This window comes from Felis catus, chromosome C2 (assembly GCF_018350175.1).
Source record: "Felis catus isolate Fca126 chromosome C2, F.catus_Fca126_mat1.0, whole genome shotgun sequence".
Lineage (NCBI taxonomy): Eukaryota > Metazoa > Chordata > Mammalia > Carnivora > Felidae > Felis > Felis catus.
Window position 1 is genome coordinate 70,513,520 of NC_058376.1, and position 21,357 is coordinate 70,534,876.

Genomic DNA, 21,357 nt, shown 5'->3' on the forward strand with positions numbered 1-21,357 from the left:
TACCCCTACTAATAACTGATCTTTATACAACTCCTTTTCTATAACTGAATAATATTGGGATTGATATTAGGACTGACTTTTTTTTTTTTCCTATCCTGCTAAATATGCTGGATTTGTAGGGGGAAAAAATATGCCCCATCTATAAGGTTATCCCCATAAGTAGTGTACAGAGGAGTCCAAATTTAATAAGCACCTACTATGTACCAAGTATTGTGCTTTACATAGATTACCTCAGAGCCACCACAACGTACTAAAGGTTTTTTAGAAAGTGTAACACTACAGAGACTAACACCCAAAAGCCAGGGAAAAGTTTCGGTGGGGCATGGATATAAAACAAAAAAGAAACTTCTTAGAGAAACTGTAGGCTGGGAAGCCAAATAATTAGAAATAGATCTGAGAAGCTGCCGGAAACCCAAAAAGAAACAGATGAACTGACCAGCTGCAGAAAGAAGGCCAGGGCGGCCAGCAGCCATTGAAGGTAAGTGTTCTGGCAGAAAGCACCCGACAGAAAGACAGAGACGTGCCCTGAGGAGCTTTGAGAGAACCAGCACCAAGGGGAGCATCCTGGAGGCCTGCCCTGGTCTGTGCCTGAAGGGGAGACCCTCAGGACACACAGACCAGACTGAGGAGGATTTGCTTCCGCGGGGGCCAGAAGAGCTCAGAGACGGGCTGGCTCAGAACCCAGGCCATAGCTAAGACACGAAACCGGATGAACAGTTCACTAAAACCAGGTGAGGGTGGTGAGCTGGGTCAAGTAACCACGTGGGACACTGTACACCTATACCCTTCCATTCTCCAGGCAGTGCTAATAAAGTGGTTTGTGGCCCAGCTCACTGCCTGAGTATGTGCCTGCTACTGCAGCTGAGTCAGTCCCAAGGAGGAACACCGAAAGCCAAAAGGAGGAAAGCCAAGGTTCAAGGCTTCGAGGGGGGGAAGTCCTGTGTGATCCCCTTTGTAGGGGTGGGGGGAGGCTTTGGGGAGCAGCAGCACACCAGAGTGCTGCCACTTTAGAGTTGCCCTGGCGGGTTCTGTCCCTGTTGACCTACTTGCTGTGCCAGCCCCTGTTTGCTGCTGAGAACCAAGAACAGTATCTTTCCTTTCTTTTAGGTTTTACAACTGTCTATTCTAAGACACAGTCTATTCCTCTCCAAAAAATGAACTCTCCACCTCTCATCCTGATGTGTGCACAATGTCATTCCCACAGATCGTTGCCAAGCACGGTTTAGCAGGTGCCCCCAGCTGGCTAAATGCTTGCCTACCTGTTCAATGTCTGGGACAGGTGGCATTCCAAGCAAGCTTCCCCAGTTCATGTGTCTATTATTAACAGTGGGATTTCCACCCACAAAGGCTTTCCCGTGCTGTCCATGGAGATGTTTTTACTTTCTCATTGTAGCCTTCCTTGGATACAGGCTGCCTCCCATCCCACATACCTGTTTTTAGTTCTTTCTGCAAAGGAGGGGAAGGAGGGAGAGAGAGGAGCCCCAGACCAGGGGATAATTTGCTGTGTTCCATCCAGGTAAGAGCCTCAAATGGTTGAAAGGACCTCTGTGAGGGAATCTACTAGAAACAAACCAGCTTTAGAGGCAGGCGGAGCTAGCCAGCTAGCTAGCCACTGGCAAGTTGCAGACAGCAGCAGGCAGATTCCCCAGGTCAAAGGATCAGCTGTTCCCTGAGGCCTTTAATTCCTCTGATGCAGCCAAGCTTTTCATTCCACAATTAGAGAAAAGGCCCCTTGAAGGTGAAATTCAAGATGGAAGCACGCATACAGTTAAACATGAGGGCTGTAGATTCCTTCCCTGAGAGCAAACCTCTCTCTGGGGGTTTAAGACCTTGGTCCCTGGAAGTGGGGTGACAGTCCTCTCATTACCTGAGCAGCTCCCCTCTTTTAAAACCTGCTTTCATGGTCAAGTCAAGACCCCTGAAAACATAAGTCATCTTTACATCGTGGCCTACGTATCTTAAAAAGAAACATGTGCTAATGTGGAAACCAAGCCCAAGAGTAGCTCAGAAGAGAAAGTTCAGAGTTTTCTGCCCCAGGCTGCCCCAAGGAGTGGCCAGTGGCCCTCCATGAAGACCAGCAAAGTAGCTTTTGCCGAGCCTCACACCAGGAGAAAATGGTACTTTCTCCCAAAATAGGAGCAGAAACACTCGGAAGTTAACTAAGAAAACTTTCCTAGCCTACTACATTTCTCTGATAACTAACAGGAATCTCAGGGTCCACTCATCCTCTAGGAACTTAAGGGAAGGTAGGAGTTTTTGGGGATTTCCAGAAAAGCGTATGGGAATCTTATTCTCCTAGGTTCTAGAGATGCCAAATGAGTGTCCTTGACTGTCACACGACCTCTATCCTGTAAAGGGCAGCTGTGGAACGTGAGGAATTTGCTAACCTTCTGGCAGGCGGCGTGTACAGCTCTTGAAACAAAGATATTACGGCCAGATCAACCCCAGCCCACCCCTGGGAGAGAACACAGAGTCAAGGTCCTCAGAGGGCAAGGCGGGCCTCGCCCTGGTGTTCTGGACTCCATCCACTTAGCTGCCTCTTTTCTGTCCATCAGCCTCCTCCTTTTACCGGCTTCCTTAGAGCAGCACTTTCTGCTCATGGTAGGAGGTGAGGCTTTTGGCAAAAGTGAAGGACTGGTTGAGCAAGGGATTTTTGCTGATGGTATCCTTTGTTTCTGTCCTGATTTCTGACATGAAGAGATGGTTGTGTTCTGTTGTGTAGTCACCTGCATGTAAGTGCCTTTCCAGGGGCTGGTATCTGTTTCTAGGGATCTATAAGAAAAACCTCTACCTTTTCCATATTTTTGCCCTTCTTCCCCTGCTGCTTCAGCCCTGGGCCCAAGACTCTCTGGATTCCTGGGCGGGGCTGCAAGAGGGAGGTAGCCATTTGTTATGGGAGCAAATAAACGAACCAGCAGACTGAGCCCTTCAGCCGTGCTGGACTCACCCACCTTTTCCGCTATCAGGAAGTCATAGCGAAGGGCCTCTCGGGTGCAGACAGCGCCCAGCAGGAAGACAAATACGATGTACAGAAACCACCTGCAAAAAACCCCAAGAGTGGAGCAGAGCTACATCCCTGACTTCGGCCAACCCCATCCCAACCCACCCCACTCAGCCCCTGGGTCCCATGGGGACTTGTCTCAGAAGGAAAGAGAAAGGCCAGTCATAAAGCCTCCCTCGCTTGTCTGAGGGGGCTTTCAGTACTCTTTCTCCTCTAGCATCTCTTGCCAAAAAAGTGTATCATTGTTTTGTCTCTGACATCAAAGAAGAAAAACACACAAAGTGTATCGGGAGTGGGGAGCGAGAGGCCCCACTGACCTCTAGGTTGCCGGGACTCAGGCAGGGTTGACGGGCAACCCCCCAACCCCCCCCTTCGTACCCCTGAAGAACAAGTACGTGATCTTTCAGGCTTCTGGGTCCTGCTGTTCCTTGGATCCCAGATGATAGAGAGCCGAGCCAAGTGTGAAAAGGGCAGCAGTGACCTGGCTCTGCCCCCAGGCACCCTGTGACCTTGAAAAAGTCACATGATCCCCGCAGCCTCATTCCCATCTGGGCAGTGAGAGGATGGGCCAGAGGTTTCTCCAGGGGCCTCCCAGCTATGACCTCCAAATGAGGCAGGGTTCTTTCTTCTCTTTCCTTCCCAACACCCCATGTATGCTCTGTTGTCTCCATTCTCTTCCCCACGCACAGCCATATTGAGCACAAAATAGACTGAAGTGATGGTGCCACTATAATAAGCTAAGAGCACAGTCAGCATTTGTGAATATTTTAACAATATCATGGTTGAAATAATACGGGCACTTTTAACTTCTCAAGACATTGTCATGTCTACCCAGTGAAGGCAGAGAAGCTTCTTTCTGTAGTACTGAGAATAAAACAGAAGATTCTAGAAGGTCAGAAGCAGACCCGAGGCCACTCAGTTTGCTCCTGTGGGTGGCACAGTGTGAATTAAAACCCAGGGAGCCTGACAGCCTTGGAGAGGTGCAGGGGAGGCAGGCTGGGTGAGGACGGTTGGGGGGGGGGGCGGCTGGTAAGGAGAGCCTGCTATGTGTCTTTACACACAGTATCTGCTCCACAGTCTCTGGGGCACACATATTCTCATTATCTCTACTTTCCAAGAAAGGAAACAGAGGCTCAGAGAACCAAGTAAAATGCTCAAAATCACACAGCCCCCCAGCAGCAGAGCTGGGATAGAAATCCCAACATGTCTGACTGCAAAACTCTTCACCTTTAAATTCCTCCCAACGATCCTGGAAAACCAATGGTTAAAAAAATCCCCAAGTTCAAAATGGAAGTGGGGGAGGAGGAGGGGCAGGAGGCTGAGGAGAAAGGAAAGAAAGGATTCCTCCTCCTCCCGCATTCCCAGGCAGGGGGTATGAAAGGGCAAGCGTCTGAACCCACCAGACGTGAATTTTCCAGCCCGCTGAGTGTTAAAAGGAGAACTGGAATATGAAATAGATTGGCCACAGTTGGGGCACTCTCAGAACAAAAGGGGCAATCCCCTCTTTTGCCTGGGGTTTTCTCTCCCTCTCTCCAGCTGATTGCCATGAGGGGAACTTACTTACGAGATGCCAACAGCTGCTATGGAGCCCAGGGGGATGCTGGCAGCGGGCTCCCTGAGGTCACCCCCCATGTTGAAACCAGCCATGACTCCTGAAAGACACCCAGACAGGGGAGAGGGGTGAGCAGCGAACTCCACTCCATGAATCGCCTTCTCTTCATCAGGGCCCTCTCCTGGAAGCTATCCCACGGCAAGCCCTTCCATCTGCAGTTCTGGCAACTGAGCTTCTCAATCTCCCCTGGCAACTAGGGAGGCATCCGTGAGGCATGAATGGGACCTTTGTGGATTGGATGATGCTTGGGAGGAAAGCCCTGCTGGCCACAAAAGCATCTTATGGTGCAGTGCAAAGTAATGAGGGTGAGTGAGGCAGCTGGCAGGCTGCACAAAGGTCCTGTGGCCACATACTGAGCTCTGCCTCTACCCACCCGCCCCCCCCCCCGCCCCCGCCAATTCCCTGGGGAGACTCAGCCTTAGCAAAGCACCTGCTTTCCCCTCTTCAGCAGAGTTCCTTGCTTCTGCTTCCCACTGACTACACTGGGGTTCAGGTGTCCTGGGGGGCAGGTTGCATCCAACAGCCAGAGCCAGAGACCAAAGGGCTCTAAGCAAGTTCTAAAGAACAATCCTGAGAACAGTCTAAAGAACTGAGTCACAAACTCCTCTTCATTATTGCCTCTATTCCCCAACCACACTCATGAGAAGTCATAAATTAGTCATGATGGGGAGGGAGGGCAGTGTGGGATGGGGAGGGGGGACATCGCCTCTGTCCATGCTCACACACAGAAGAATGCAACAGATGATGTGTTCTGAACATCAAAAGTAGGTCCAGCCCACAAGTGCTTTATAAGTCCTGGTCAGGAAAGTTTCACAAAGGGGTGGGTGCATCTCCAATGTGGCCTTGCAGGAAGATTTACATGGGCTTAGGGACAGAGCTGGGTCTAACCCCATCATTATGGATTTATGAACACTTTCATCCTGCCAGTGCCTGTGCTAATGCTTTCCATGCATTTTTTATTTTGCTTTATCCTCACAACAATCACATCAGAAAAGTAGAATTATTTCCCCCATTTTATAGAAAAGGAAACTAGTGATCAGAGAGGTTAATTAAAATAGCCGGAGGTCACACATTTAGTAAGTGGGAAAGCTAGGATTCAACCTCAGTCACTCTGACTCTGAAAATTATGCTCTTACCAACCCCCCACCCTCTATAATGCTTGTTGGGGGAGTTCAGGTGAAATGGAGTGAGGTGAAGGTATGGAACCAGGGAGCTAATGAGGGCCTATTTCAAAGGGTGCCCTGAATGGGGGCCCCACACTGGGACTGAACATGGGTTGACCAGCAATTAATTCCACGACTGGAACTTTATCCTCAGTAAATGGTCAAGGATATGAGTACAGATGTAGCCAAAAATGTTTATAAATGCTTGTCTATAATAGTGAAAATGAGAAGGAACCTAATGTCTACAAGTAAGGGATTGGTTCAATAAGTGATGATATGTCTTTCAGTAAATACCAGGGCTCTGTGTTATCAGAGATATGTTGTGACATGGAAAGATATTCAAAAGCTATTGTTTCATTTTCAGATGCATATTAGAAAACATATATGGCATGATCCCATTGTTGTAAAAAAAAAAAAGGCAACAGATAAATTTATGCATAGGGAAAAAAAAAGGAACCAGGACATGTTTTAAAAATGTTAACAATGCCTCTTGCACTGTTGGTGGGAATGCAAATTGGTGCAGCCGCTCTGGAAAGCAGTGTGGAGGTTCCTCAGAAAATTAAAAATAGACCTACCCTATGACCCAGCAATAGCACTGCTAGGAATTTACCCAAGGGATACAGGAGTACTGATGCATAGGGGCACTTGTACCCCAATGTTTATAGCAGCACTCTCAACAATAGCCAAATTGTGGAAAGAGCCTAAATGTCCAGCAACTGATGAATGGATAAAGAAATTGTGGCTTATATACACAATGGAATACTACGTGGCAATGAGAAAGAATGAAATCTGGCCTTTTGTAGCAACGTGGATGGAACTGGAGAGTGTGATGCTAAGTGAAATAAGCCATACAGAGAAAGACAGATACCATATGGTTTCACTCTTATGTGGATCTTGAGAAACTTAACAGAAACCCATGGAGGAGGGGAAGGGAAAAAAAAAAAAAAAAGAGGTTAGAGTGGGAGAGAGCCAAAGCATAAGAGACTGTTAAAAACTGAGAACAAACTGAGGGTTGATGGGGGGTGGGAGGGAGGGGAGGGTGGGTGATGGGTATTGAGGAGGGCACCTTTTGGGATGAGCACTGGGTGTTGTATGGAAACCAATTTGACAATAAATTTCATATATTGAAAAAAAATGTTAACAATGTTATTTCTGGGTGATAGAAAACAGGTCATTTTTTATATTATTGCTTATACATATATATATTTCTCAATTTTCTACAGTGATCATTTTGAAACTGGGGAAAACTAATTTTTAAAGGGCTTTTTGTTTTCAAATCACACATTAGGCACCTCTTCTTTCCTCCTGTTTCTCTTCTTCCCAAAATCTTATTAAAAGGGTAGGAAAGGGGGAAATGTATACATGCCTCTAAGAGGAGGATTGGGATGGGGCATCAGCCATAAGTAGACGAAAGGTTGCTACAGATGTCTGGAACACAGAGAATGGCAAAAATGACACAGAGTGAAAGGGAAGGAAAAGAAAGCCTTAGAAAACTTCTCTAGAGGATCTGAATAAACCCGAGGAAAACCAGGGCTGTTAGTGTGGATGTTTACACCCAAAGGAAGCCCTCTTCAAGAACTAGCTGTTCTCACAAATCTATTGCTGTCAAGTTGCCTGTGAAGGAAGAGCCCCTTTAGGGAAACAGACCTACACACACTACAGCCAGGAATCCACGCCAGCAACCAAAGATTGCCAGGGGTGTGATGAAAACCAGCAACAAATACACAAATACATGCATGATAAAAATAGAACAACCTGGGCTGGAATAAAAGTATAAATCAGGACACAGAAGAGAATTTTGAAGAAAATAGTAATGAGTAGCTCCAGACACACCCAAGAAGAATATTCTATCTATAAAGCAAGATGCAATGAAAAACAAAAATAGTGCAAGAACAAAAAAGAACTTTTGGAAATTACAGAAATGATCACTAAAATTAAAAATGCAGAAGATTTGGAAGATAAAGTAAGTATCCCAGAATTGAGAACAGAAAGATGAAGGGGTACAAAATTTGAGGAAAGAAGAGAAGAAATAGAGGAAATATCTTATAGCTACAACATCCAGCTAACAGAAGATGCAGAGAGAACAGAGAAAACACAAGAAATAACCAGATAAATAAGTGAGAAGTAAATAATAGATAACCAGAAGTAAATGTCTCCAAACTGGAGAAGACACAAGTCTACAGGTTGAAATATCCCATAAAGTAGACAACACAAAGATCAAAATATAAAAAGTCCATACCCAAATGCATCGTTGTGCAACTTCAGGAAAAACCCTAAATATTTCCAAAGGTAAAAACTGAACACTTATAAAGGAAAAAAATTAGACTTCTCTTTGGCAACAGTGAATGCTAGAAAACAATGGAGCACTGATTTTAAAATTCTGAGGAAAAAATATTTTGAAACGAGAATTTTAGCCAGATTACCAATTAAGTGAAAGCAAAGTTTAGTAGAGAAGAGCTCAAAAAACTGACCTCCCACATATCATTTCTGAGGAAGATACTAAAGCATGTACTCCAGCAAAATGAGGATGTAAACCATGAAGGAGGAAAACACAAGATTCTGTTTGACTCGGAAATGGAGTAGAGTCCCAGAATAACAGTTGTACCACAGAGAAGCCAGAAGATATTGAGCAGAAGGATTGAGGCCCCAAGAGAGAGGCCTCTGAATAGGAACTGGATTCAACACAATGAACAAACTGGACTAACAAACTGAATGATTTTAAGGACATGCTGACTGTATATTTTGGCAACAAGAGAAAAGAAAGCTTATTGAAACTCCAGGAAAAGGGAAGAACAAAGTCCATGTCTAAATAGGATTCAAGCTAACATGTCATGACATGATTTTACACAACTGATAAAATGTAAGAACAAAGTAAGTCATTTGGCCACGAAATTAGGAATATTCTCCCCTAAATGGCACAAGGACCTCATCAGAATCACAGCAAAGGAAATGGAATTCTAGCTGCTGCTTCACTCTTCAATGAACAACAGCTACATAGTCACAATAGGATACATGTTTACTGTTTTCTGACGTCTAAAAATTGACCTATAGACAAGCACAGAGGACATAACTCTAGTTACAAAATGGAATATGAATATTATCTACCTTGACAATATAAAAGTAAAGCTATGACTAACTGATATTAGGAACTAATTTTAAAAAGAGACAGAGAAGAAGTAGAACACAAAAAGCACTAATAATTTCATCATAGTACTGTTGAAAAACAAAAATATAAGTCCCATGATCTTTCACTCAAGTCGGCTTAACTGTTACAAGCTTCAGTGCATTTAATAAAATACTTGAGGGACGCCTTCAGTGGGTTAAACATCTGACTTCAGCTCAGGTCACGATCTCATGGTTTGTGAGTTCGAGTCCCCCATCGGGCAAGCTTGAGCACCACATTAGGTGAGCTTGAGCCCTGCATTGGGTGAGCTTGTGCCCCACTTCAGGTGAGCCCCACTTCTCTCTCTCCCCCTCTCTATCTCTGCCCCTCTCTCTCTAAAAAAAAAGAAAAGAAAAGAAAAGAAAAGAAAAGAAAAGAAAAGAAAAGAAAGAAAGAAAGAAAGAAAGAAAGAAAGAAAGAAAGGAAGGAAGGAAAAGAAAACTTGAAAGATTCTAGCAATGAATCTAGCCTTTTGAGCTAGCCATTAAATTTGGTAGGTAAATAAGGAAAAGGCTAGTGAATATTTTTACACCAGTTGCAACTAATTTTAAGCTAATTCTAAACTTATTCTGTATCTTGTTATCATAAAGGAGAATTTCTAGTGTTCGCTAAAAAGAACAAAGAAATTCCTAATACTGAGCAGTTTGCCTTTGAAGTTACAAAGATTGTTGACTTGTAAACTTAAGACCAAAATGTTTTTTTAATAGATTTGAGCCTCTGTGTGTCTGTGTGTCTGTGTGTATATGAAACTGTGTCTGTTCACTTAAAGTTGTAGACTACAGTTTTCAGAGGATGTTGCCCATTCACCTGCTAATAGTCAACTTGTTATGGCTTCCCTGATACTGCTCTAAAGCACAGATACATGGGCATTCACTTTCAAATGTCCTCTCTCTGAAACAGAGCTTTTCCTACTACTATTACTTTCTCTCTTTTTTATTTTTTTATGTTTATTTATTTTTTGAGAGAGAGAGAGAGAGAGAGAGAGAGAGCATGAGCGGGGGAGGAGCAGAGAGAGAGGGAGACACAGGATCCAAAGCAGGCTGTAGGCTTTCAGCTGTCAGCACAGAACCTGACGCGAGGCTCGAACCCACAAACTATGAGATCATGACCTGAGCCGAAGTTAGCTACTACTCTTACTTTCTAATCTTATACTCTAATAAATTTTTGCCTGCTGCTAAAAAAGAAAAAGAAAAGCACAAATACAAAAAGATTATACAGATTCCCTTACAATTAGGGATTCCCTTGAGATAAATGAAGTATTCCTTGTAAAAATATTTTACACATAAAAATAAATATGACTGTAATACATTAATCTTAAAACACAACACAGAATCTCAATTTCCCACACCAACAATAAAGAATGAAGGGATGTAGCCCAAAATTGATAAAATAACAGAGATTTAAGAATATTATTTAAAGTTAAAAAGTTAATTTAAGAAAAAAAGCAACGTTAACCATCAAAATTTAGGAAGTGAATGAAGGAGCATGTAAGTAAGCTAAACTCTATTTCTGAACACGGATTCAATAGATCATGTCTTTGATTCATCAAGTTACAGATTCAAGCTTATTGTTTGGTAAATATGCAGCTAGCTCCCAAAGTGCTAAAAATAATTAAAAGCGGTTGCTCCCATGGGAGGGGTATCTGGGGTGGTAACGGGTAGAGTGGGACACTATTGCTTTATATTATAAGCACTTCTGTAGGATTTTCCTTTTTGTCATGTGTAGGTCTTATTTGTATCAAAAAAGGATACCCACAACCTGCCTCACTCTGACCAGTGTTCCTGAGACCAGATCTGTCACGGAGGCTCTGTTCAAAGGCTACGGGCTCACAGCTCACTGCCAGAACTACCTGGTGTCAAGGGCCAAATATCCATGTTCACCTGACTCCCAGACCCCACTAACTTCATCCACTAATACCAGCCCTTCCTGGACCTCCTAAATTCTGACCTCTGCAAAGGTTCCCACCTGTCACCAGGTTCCCTGGTAACTCACCTGCCTGGCCACATTGCCTCCCAACATCTACAGTGGCCTCCTCATTCTAGCTCCTAGCCCCTAGCAATTTTATGCCCATTCATTCAGCATTGTAAGATTACATACCACTAATTATTCTGCCACTTTAGTACCTCCTACAATTTGTCACATCATTTCGTGCACCTTCCATCAGATCATTTACAAAGACCCACAAGGACTCCACTGATATGTATGCTCTGTCTAGGAAAGTGATTGATTAAGCCTAATTGCTTCCTGCTTCCAACCAGGTTCTATATTCACAACAAAAGCCCTTTTCTTCACCCAGAATCCCTTACAGTCCATGACCCAACCTTTGATCACAGTTCTTGATAGCTGGCCTGGTGTGGGATGCCCTGGGATCCTGGTCAGTGGGAACAGAGAGGATAGACATGGACAAGGCCACCCTCAGGAACACAGACAGCCAGAAGCTGGCTTTTGAGACAAAACAGAGAAGCCAAAGGGTAGGTAGTCGGTAGGACAGACACAAAGCATCAACAACAGGGAAGTACTTGCTAGGCAGGTCATTCCTGCCAGCCTACTGTAGTGATCTATGCACACCTGTTAGACTGGCTTGCACACTGACACTGTCACTTCCAGAATTTCACCCTTGCGTGACTACACAATTCCCAAGCAGATGAGCACTAGTTCTTGTGAATTAGAAATTTCTCGCTTGCCAGCTGGATCTAGAAAAATTATTTTGATTTAGTAATTTTTTGCCCATGCTTGTCAAGTATTGTAGAGATTCTCTAGTTTGGCTTTCTGTCTGCTTCTGCTACCATTTTAAGATATCACTGTTAATGTTAGAGCTGAATTTAGGGTGGGTGTAGAAGAACAAATACTATTTCCAACAGCATTGGTGTCCAGATGTTTTACAGATATTAAAGGGAAAAAAAGCTTGGGAAAATCTTGATAAATAAGGTTAGAAAGTTTTTTACTGGGGTGCCTGGGTGGCGCAGTCGGTTAAGCGTCCGACTTCAGCCAGGTCACGATCTCGCGGTCCGTGAGTTCGAGCCCCGCGTCAGGCTCTGGGCTGATGGCTCAGAGCCTGGAGCCTGTTTCCGATTCTGTGTCTCCCTCTCTCTCTGCCCCTCCCCCGTTCATGCTCTGTCTCTCTCTGTCCCCAAAATAAATAAACGTTGAAAAAAAAATTAAAAAAAAAAAAAAAGAAAGTTTTTTACTGCTGGACTTACCAGTGCCTACAATATGCTAATTTTCATCATCCATCGCTAAGAAGAGAAATGTAACACAGCGTTTCCCAAAACTCACTTAACAATTCTACATTATTTTTTAAAGAAAAACTATTCATTACTAGTGTTCCATGGAAGACAGTTTGGGAAACACTTGTGTCCATTTTATAATTACTATTTAATCTTTATACTTTTCTTGGGAGGCTTCCTAAAACTGCTTAAAATGGCTACTTAGAATCAACAATTCTTAAAGCTAAAGGTGTCCTATAGGTTATCTACTCCTACCTCTTATTTTACATATGAGGAAACTGAGGCCCAAAGAGGAGAAGTGATTTTGCCCAAGTTTCAGACTAACTGCAGTACTATCTTCAAGTTTCCTGATCTCAAGTCAGTGTTCTTTCCACTATGTAATACAGTTTCTTGATTTCTAACACCCATGCTTTTCTTGGATTTCCCTTTTATAACCAAGTAACTGTATGATTAATTTGGGGTTACCTCCCCCGCAAGAAGGCTGAATTTATCAGTTATGATCAGCACTACACATTGGTTTACCCACAGGTACTTTCATCACCAGTTCCAAATCACTAGTCTGTGCCTGGACCAGGGCATTTCCCCTCCTGGTAGGTCTTAAACTGCCAGTTCCAGGAAGCAGTTAATTGCTTTACCTGAAACCACATTTCTCCCTGCATCAGGATGACAAATGTAGTCTGTGCACGTGACTTTGGTAAACAGCTTCCTTCACATGGTTTCCTTCATATGCCTCCTGATTTGGTCTTGCACCCTAGTTCTACAGACTTTTAGCATGTTTATTGTCTCAGCTTTTGTATATATGTGAGCTGGTGTTGGCCATCATCTTACCAGCTTAGGTTTATGAGGCTAAACATCCAGAGCCATCCATAGTCTCCTGGGCATTGACATTATGCCTATAGCTGGGGTGGGTGTCACCAGGTGAATATGGTGCTTGGGCTTAATGCCCCAGTTGAAATATCTGACCTAAAAACAGGCATGGATGGCTAGGGGAGGAACTCATCCCCTCTACATCTCAAAAATAAGCTGTGGTTAGGGGCGCCTGGGTGGCTCAGTCGGTTAAGCATCCGACTTCAGCCAGGTCACGATCTCGCGCTCCGTGAGTTCGAGCCCCGTGTCGGGCTCTGGGCTGATGGCTCGGAGCCTGGAGCCTGCTTCCGATTCTGTGTCTCCCTCTCTCTCTGCCCCTCCCCCGTTCATGCTCTGTCTCTCTCTGTCCCAAAAATAAATAAACGTTAAAAAAAAATTAAAAAAAAAATAAGCTGTGGTTAAAAGAACCAGTACATCAAGTAACCACTTGCTTACAACATTTGCAAGACAATGGCCATGTCCTTTTGGAGGGTGGGGGGAGTCAACCACAGCACACACACTTCATTTGTTGCCTGCCATCACAATCCCACTCCCCACCCTACTTTCTTATTTGTTACTGAAAATGAGAATTCGTAAGGGGGAAAAAAGTCTAATAGTTTTTCTAGGCTTTTCTGGTTTCTGTTAGTTGTTCATTAAAGAACGACTCTTTCTCAAGGAGGTTCCAAGCTTCCTCCTGGGTGCTTTTCAATCCAAATCTGTGTTCTTAGAAACCTTTAATTTTCTCCTTCAGCTTTAGCTTAATTGTATCTCTGGTGCCTATTTTCTTTCTTCTTTTAAGTTCATGAGCTTATTTTTCTCTATCATTAAGGCAGAAGATCCATGCACTAAAGTTCCCATGTCTTCTCTGCTGCCTTTTGTGCTGAAGGAAGCAGTCTGTTACTGTTTGGAGGCAGTGTGGCTCTGAGCCTCAGTTTCCTCGTCTACAAATGGGGATATGATTATTTATCTGACAGAACTGTTGTTAAAGTTAGAATGAGCATTTATAAGGCACTCAGCACAGTGCCTGGCACCTAGGAGGTGCTAAAGAAATGTCCACTCAGGAGAGACGGGCTCCGTCCCTCACTCAGAGATCCTTGGGTTCCTAAGGACCCTGGTGGTCTCTCCTTACCTTCCGCCTGAACTCCAAACCCACTCCTTCTCCAAACCTATTGGTTGGTTTTTCAGCTGTTCCCGAAGGAACCTTTCATCCCCTCTTGGCTCCATTCTCTGAGGCAGAACCTGCCAGGCCCCACCCTCTCGGTGCCTTAGAGTTTCTGCTGAGACAGTGTCAAATAATGGAATGTTTAAATCCCAGGATTCAATTCAATTCAATTAAATGCCAGATTTGTTGGCTTCTGGGTCGGGGGCAGCTCCAGACAAGCGTGCATTCTCTCTTCCAGCATCCTCTCCAAAGTAGGTGGGAAGCAATGGGGTTCAGCACCTTGGGGAAATAACCTCTCTTTGTTATTGTTTCCCTCATCCATAAAATGGAATAATAACAGAACCCATGGAAGGGTCCAGGTTCTATGGAGTCTGACACTTTAAAAACAACACAGACTTATGAATATGAAATTAAGAACAGGGCGTAAGCAGGAGCTTACTCAAGTGAGGGACCCTGAAGTCTAGGGTTCATTACCTTCAGGGTAAATCTGTGCTTAATCGAAGCAGTGGGGCTGTGGTGGGGTTTAAGTGAAAGACTATATGTAAAGTGCTCAGCATAGCTCCACACGTAGTAGCCTATTATAATGCTAATGATTATTACAGATATTTATAACAAGTTTGATAAAATTATATGTTAATTCCATAAATAAAATTATAAAAAGAAACATGACAATAATTATAAAGCTTCCTTCTTTTCTCTTGTTCCTATCCTACTCATCAGAATGCAGTGGAGTGAGCCCCACTCCAGCTTGTCCTTACTTGAGGCTCTCTCTTCCTTCAACCTGTGGACCCCATTCTCTGGGAGTTTCCATTTCCTAGTTCCTCCATGTACTGTGGTCCCTAATCCCTGGAGTGGCTGTGTGTGTGTGTGTGCGTGTGTGTGTGTGTGTGTGAGAGAGAGAGAGAGAGAGAGAGAGAGAGAGAGAGAGAGAGAAGAGAGAGAGGGAAAGAGAGAGACAAAGAAACAGAGAGAGAGAAAAAGCATTCTGTGGGGTGGGTATTTGTTTCTCAGGGCAAGTTTTGTTGTGTAGCTTGGAGAAGGAAAGTGCTTTAAGAAACAAAGCAAATGCAGAATCTACTCCAAGGTCCCAGCCCCACCCTGCAGCCAGTACTGCAGGGTGTGGTGGACTTTGGGGAGGAGGACAGAAGGACAAAGGGACATGCTTCATAAATCCAGAGAAGCCACTGAAACCTAGACCTCAGCTGCTCCCCTCAGGAAGTGTCCTGCCCTTGAGATAAAATATCTGAAGTAATTTAAATCATATGTCTGACTGGAGATGGGGACACAAGGTGGGGGGACTTTTGTTTGTTCTTCCAAACTCCTCTCTCCTCTCCACAGCCTGGAGGTTCTCTTGTTCCAGAAGAGGATGGCGTTGGAGGGAGCCCCAGCCATGACTCACTCAGAGCTAATCCTTGGCAAATCCGTCACCATGGAAACTGCCAATCATCCATGCTTTTCATAGCTTAACAGAACATCTGCCAGGGGAAAGCCAAGTGATACAAATTGTTCGTCCTGCCTACCGTGTTTACACTGGGGCCCCTGGAAAACAGTGAGAGAGCCAGAGAGGCAATGTTCCATAGCAGGATGGTGGCCCAACTCTGGTTACTAATTAGCCGGGTGACCTTTAGCAATCCTTCATAAGCCCCTCTGTGCTCCTCCTTCCCCAGCTGGTCACATAAAAGATCAGTCCTTCTCAACCTGGTTGGGCCAAGGGGCGGTGGGAGAGACGGGGAAGCCCATCTCTGGAGAAGCGTGAGGTAGAACAAAAGGCCTGTGTAGATAGTTTCTTCAATATTATAATTTTATATTTGGACTTTTACAAAACAATATTTTCATAATTTAAGCTGCAGAATATAAAGCTTTACTAATATTCTTAGGTAGCAATCTTTCTCAAAGGAAGGACAAATATACCCCTCTCTGGTCCAGCGAGGCATATCAGAATTTCTAGTGTAGGTGAGGGTTTCAGTATCATTATCAAAAGTGAATATGGATTAAAAAGAAAAAGTTGAGGGGCACCTGGGTGGTTCAGTTGGTTAAGCATCTGACTCTTGATTTCAGCTCAGGTCATGATCTCATGGTTTGTGAGACTGAGCCCTGCGTCCAGCTCCTCACCGTCAGTGCAGAGCCTGTTTGGGACTCTCTCTCTTTCTCTCTCTCTCTGCCCCTCCCCTACTCACGTTCACACATGCTCTCTTTCTCTCTCTCAAAAGGAATAAATAAAACGAACGAGAAAGAAAGAAAGAAAGAAAGAAAGAAAGAAAGAAAGAAAGAAAGAAAGAAAGAAAGAAAGAAAGAAAGAGGAAGGAAGGAAGGAAGGAAGGAAGGAAGGAAGGAAGGAAGGAAGGAAGGAAAAAGAAAGAAAGAATTGAGAACTGTTGAACTAGCAGATCTCAAATGTTAGTCCCGCTCAGACTCTGGGCCACTGTGTGGCTCTTCAAACCTCAGGCTGCTGCTAATTCCTTGCTGGAGGGAGAAGTACTGAAGAGGGGGACACCACTCCCTGCCCCCCGTCAGACCAGGCATCCCCTCTCTTCTCAGACACAGGGCCTAGAGAGGCAAAGGAGGGGAAGTGTGGAGCAGCGTGGAGGGGGCCCAGCAGGGTCACACTATTGACACAAGCTCTTGTGGGTGCCTGAGGACGCCCCCTGGAGTGCGGCCAGCCAAAGAGGTCCACAGCCCTGCCTCAGGTGTAACTGTGGCCCTGACACCCAGGCAGGGGTCCAAGGAAACGCTCAGGTGGGAAGTCTCTTGAAGGTGTGCTCTGCCTGTGTGGGGGAGGGAGGGCAAGTCAATATTTTCAAATGTCAACTTAAAAAAAAAATTTCCTCTATTCATTTTCCCCCTTGCATTTTCTGCCCATTCAAGAGGAAGTTGACATATATTTCATTGCCTTGAGGGAGATACGTGCCAGAAGGAAGCAGAATTTGCCTGCAACCTGTTTTGGGTTCTGTTTCTCAAAAGCCTGAGCCCTTAGGAGATTTTAGAGAAAAGGAACCGCAAAATAGGTGGGGGAAAGCATGGCAGGGGCGGGGGCGGGCAGTGGGGGGGGGGGGCGTAGACATAGTTTGGTACATAGTTTGCTGGGTCCAGTGTAAATAAAAATATAAGATCCCTTGTTCAAAAAGTATTAAGAGTTTTAGCAAAAGTAAATCATTACACCGAGCAGGGGGCCTTTCTGAGCGTGGGACCCAGTGTGAATGCATAGGTTCATGCCCATAAAGCTGGCCCTGCACAAAAGTGTCTGCCATATTATTACAGAAGATTACCCCTGGAGCTGAAGGCAAGGAGATAAAGGCTCATAAGATCTGGAGCCGTGTGGATGTGCAACCCACTCCTGGTCAGCACAGCAGGAGCCCCGTAAGACCCCTGGAAGGAGGGCCTGGAAAGTACATAGACTCTAAAGCATAGGGCTCCCTATGTACTTGAGCATGTACTTGAACAGATGTGCAGACAGGACATCTGGCTGTGTGTACAATGATGAAAAGCCAGACATGCCTTGGGACTTGGTAAGACCCTAAGACCCTGGAACAAGATGGCAGGGCAATGTAGAGGCATTGATGAATGACTGACATCCATTTTTAATCATCCTGGCAGAATGAAGACTGAGTCAGAGACTGACTCTTTTCATTTCATAAAAATGAAAGAGATGCATTACTTCTGGCACATCTGGATTTGTGGACCAAGATTCTACCTGCCATTCCTGAGGCCTAGCTCCAAGCTCACTTCTGTGGTCAGCCTGGGGGGTGGGGGTCAGGGCGGTGGGTCAGGTAGGAGACTGCTGTGGTGATCTATTGAGAGATGAGGCTTGGACCAGAGTGGTCCGGTGGTAGAGGTGGAAAGAAGTAGGAAGTAAAGGAGAAGTTCCTTTAGGAGGACTTGGAGGGTACTGGTGAGAAAGAGGACGTTATCATGAATAACTCCCCATTACTGGCGTGAGCAATTGTTTGGATGGAGATGCCATTTCCTGAGATCAAGAGTAAAGGAGAAGAACCAGTTGGGGGATGGGTGGGATGGGCTTGGTTCTGAACATGTTGGGTCTGAGATAGCCAGTGGATGATGCCAGGTAAGCAACTAAGTATATGATATGAAGCTTAGAGAAATCTGGGCTAGAGGTACAAGTCTGGGAGTCATCAGTCTTGTGAGTGGTCATTGAACAGTAGGCATGGATGAGATTCTAAGGAAAACAGTAGAGAAAGAAGAGAAAAACCCCAAAATTTAATGGGCAGGCAGAAGAGGATGTACCCAAATAGGCAAGTCAGAGAGGCAGGGGGCAGACCAGGAGGTGCTACATCAGAGAAGGCAAGAGAAAAGGAGGAAGTGGAGGTTGCCAGTCAAATGCACTGAGAAACTAGAGATGATAGTTGAACTGAATAGCATGGCAGCCACTGAAGACTCTGGAAAGGCCATTTCAGTAGAGAGGCAGGCTCGGAATTCCAAAAGAAGAGCATGGACAAAGGCAACAGGAGGCAGGAAATGGAGACAGGAGCACAAAGCCCCAGTGCTTGATTGTGAAAAGCAGAGAAAACATGCATTGCTGGAGGCCAGAGTGGGATTCAGGAAAGCTGATTAAAGGCGATTAACATTGTTCATTTTTTTCATTTGCACAGCTTTACTGAGGTGTAACTAATATACGATAAGCTGCACACGTTTAAAGTGTCATAATCTGGAAAGTTGTGACATAGGGATACACCTGTGAACCTATCACCACAGTCCAGAATAGTGTTTCATACCCCCAAATTTCCTTGTCCCTCCCTCCTGCTCCCCACACCCCTATTCCCCATCCACTGATCTTCCTTCTGTTACTATAGTCTGCATTTTCTAGAATTTTATATAAATGGAGTTTTGTATAATTTTATCTTTTAAAAAAAGTACTTGTTTTTGTCTGACTTCTTTCTTGCAGCACCATTAATTTTTTTAATGTTTATTTTTGAGAGAGAGAGAGAGAGAGAGAGAGAGAGAGAGAGAGAGAGAGAGAGAACAAGCAGGGGAGGGGCTCACAAGCAGGCTCCAGGCTCTGAGCTGTCAGCACACAACCCAATGCAGGGCTCGAACTCACGAACCGTAAGATCAGGACCTGACCTGAAGTGGGACGCTTAACCAACTGAGCCACCCAGGTGCCCCGTGCAGCACTGTTATTTTGAGGTCCATCTGTATTGTTGCAGGTATCAATAGCTCATTCCTTTTTATTGTTGAGTAGTTTTACATGGATGGTTATACCATAATTTATCTATTTGTCAGTTGATGAATATTTGAATTATTTCTAGTTCATGACTATTACAAATTAAACTGCTTTTAACAGTCATGCACAAGTCTTTACATGTTTTCACTTCTCTGCAGCGGATAACCAGGAGGGAATGGCTGGGTGTATATTTAGGTTTCTTTCTTTTAAGCCTATATAGTATCTGGTATTCCCAGGCAGTCGCCCATCCATGCACTAACCAGGCACAGCCCTGCTTACCTTCCAAGATCAGACACATTTACGGTGCTATGGCCATAGACTGTTCAATTTTTAAGAAATCATCCTACTGTTTTCCAAAATGGTTGCACAGTGTATGAGAGTTCCAGTTTTTCCACATCCTTGCCAGCATTTGTCACGGGCAGCCTTTTAAAGTTTCAACACCCTAGTAGCTTCTCCTCCTTTTTCTATCCCTATGTTATTTGAGGAGAGGATCATGAGCAAGGAAATAGCCACATGAAGGCAGGCAGAGGGAAGAGGGGAGAAGGACATGGAAACAAGATCAGCACAGTCCAGGCCACTGATGCGGCCTGATCAAGAGTAAAATGCTTCTCTGAGTCTGTGCCATGGGACAAGTCCAGTCTCTAGCAAATGGTTATTTCTTATGATCATTCAGTCCACATGTTCGCTTACCACCTTCCGGGCCAAGGCCTGGAGCCTAAGACAAGAGTTCTAGAGGGATCTCAGCTTTGTAATGCTCCTCCCTGGCCACTGTAGAGCAGAAAAATGGGGAAGGTAGGGCAGGGAGATTCATTCATTGTCCAAGGGTTCTGATCTCACCCACACCCAGTACAGGGAGAAGACAATGGCATTTCTCTGCCCCCTGGAGAAGACTCACAGGTTGGGGTAGGGAGGAGGGGAGTTTCTAGACCAAGTTTGCACCCATTCTGTGGTGGAAGGGGCAGCTTGCCCTGCTAAGGAATCCATCCTGCTCAGCCCTAAGAGAAATATGTCTCCTCTACTGACCGGGCCAAGAGGTTTCAATAGATAGGTATGGAGGGTAAGGAAGAATAAATAATACTGGAGCCTTCAGGAATTATGGACAAGTAAACTCTCTGTTAATAGCTTTTTAGTCAAAGCTAAGGCCATCTCTAAAGTCAGATAGACATCCTAGGAGCATATGCAGGCCATTTATAATACTGAGTTTTAGAAACCAAGCATTTATACCCCTAATGCGGGAGTGAGAAAGGATCCAAATTACTATACCTGTAGCCGCTGGGAAGAACACCCCAAAAACAGTGAAAAAAGACTCTCCGGGGCTGTAATCTGGCAGGGTGTTGTTCTGTAGCAGTTCTGGTGAATACCCAATAAAACCGTGCTCTGAAATAATACAAAGGAGAGCAAAATGAGTCAAGTGAGAAGATACAGCATGCAGGCTTCCCTAGATTACAGTCCTAGCTTATATAAATTTAAATATTAAAAGGTAGGGGTCTGAGGTGCCTGGGTGGCTCAGTTGGTTGAGCGTCTGACCCTTTTTTTTTTTTTTTAATTTTTTTTTTCAATGTTTATTTATTTTTGGGACAGAGAGAGACAGAGCATGAACGGGGGAGGGGCAGAGAGAGAGGGAGACACAGAATCGGAAGCAGGCTCCAGGCTCTGAGCCATCAGCCCAGAGCCCGACGCGGGGCTCGAACTCACGGAGCGCGAGATCGTGACCTGGCTGAAGTCGGACGCTTAACCGACTGCGCCACCCAGGCGCCCCGAGTGTCTGACTCTTGATTTTGGCTCAGGTCATGATCCCAGGGTCATGGGATAGAGCCCAGGGTCAGGCTCTGCGCTGACAGCACAGGGCCTGCTTGAGATTCTCTCTCTCTCTCTCTCTCTCTCTCTCTCTCTCTCTCTCTACCCCTTCCCCGCTCTCTCTCTCTCTCTCCTCTCTCTCTCTCCAAATACATAAATAAACTTAAAAAAAAAAAAAAAACGTAGGGGCGTGTCTGTGAGAGAAAG

At 44.8% G+C, this 21,357-nt stretch overlaps 1 protein-coding gene across 4 annotated transcripts in view; it reads right to left on the bottom strand.

Moving 5' to 3' along the window:
* The window catches only part of SLC12A8 (solute carrier family 12 member 8), a 141,918-nt gene that overhangs the window by 36,586 nt on the left and 83,975 nt on the right, over window positions 1–21,357 (bottom strand). For all 4 annotated transcript variants that reach the window (XM_045037049.1, XM_045037048.1, XM_019839892.3 and 1 more), the window contains exons 6-8: window positions 20,617–20,730; window positions 4,566–4,653; window positions 2,952–3,039 (exon numbers count right to left, since the gene is read on the bottom strand). In XM_045037049.1, the coding sequence (XP_044892984.1) occupies window positions 2,952–3,039; window positions 4,566–4,653; window positions 20,617–20,730 (290 nt within the window). The remainder of the gene's footprint in view (window positions 1–2,951; window positions 3,040–4,565; window positions 4,654–20,616; window positions 20,731–21,357) is intronic.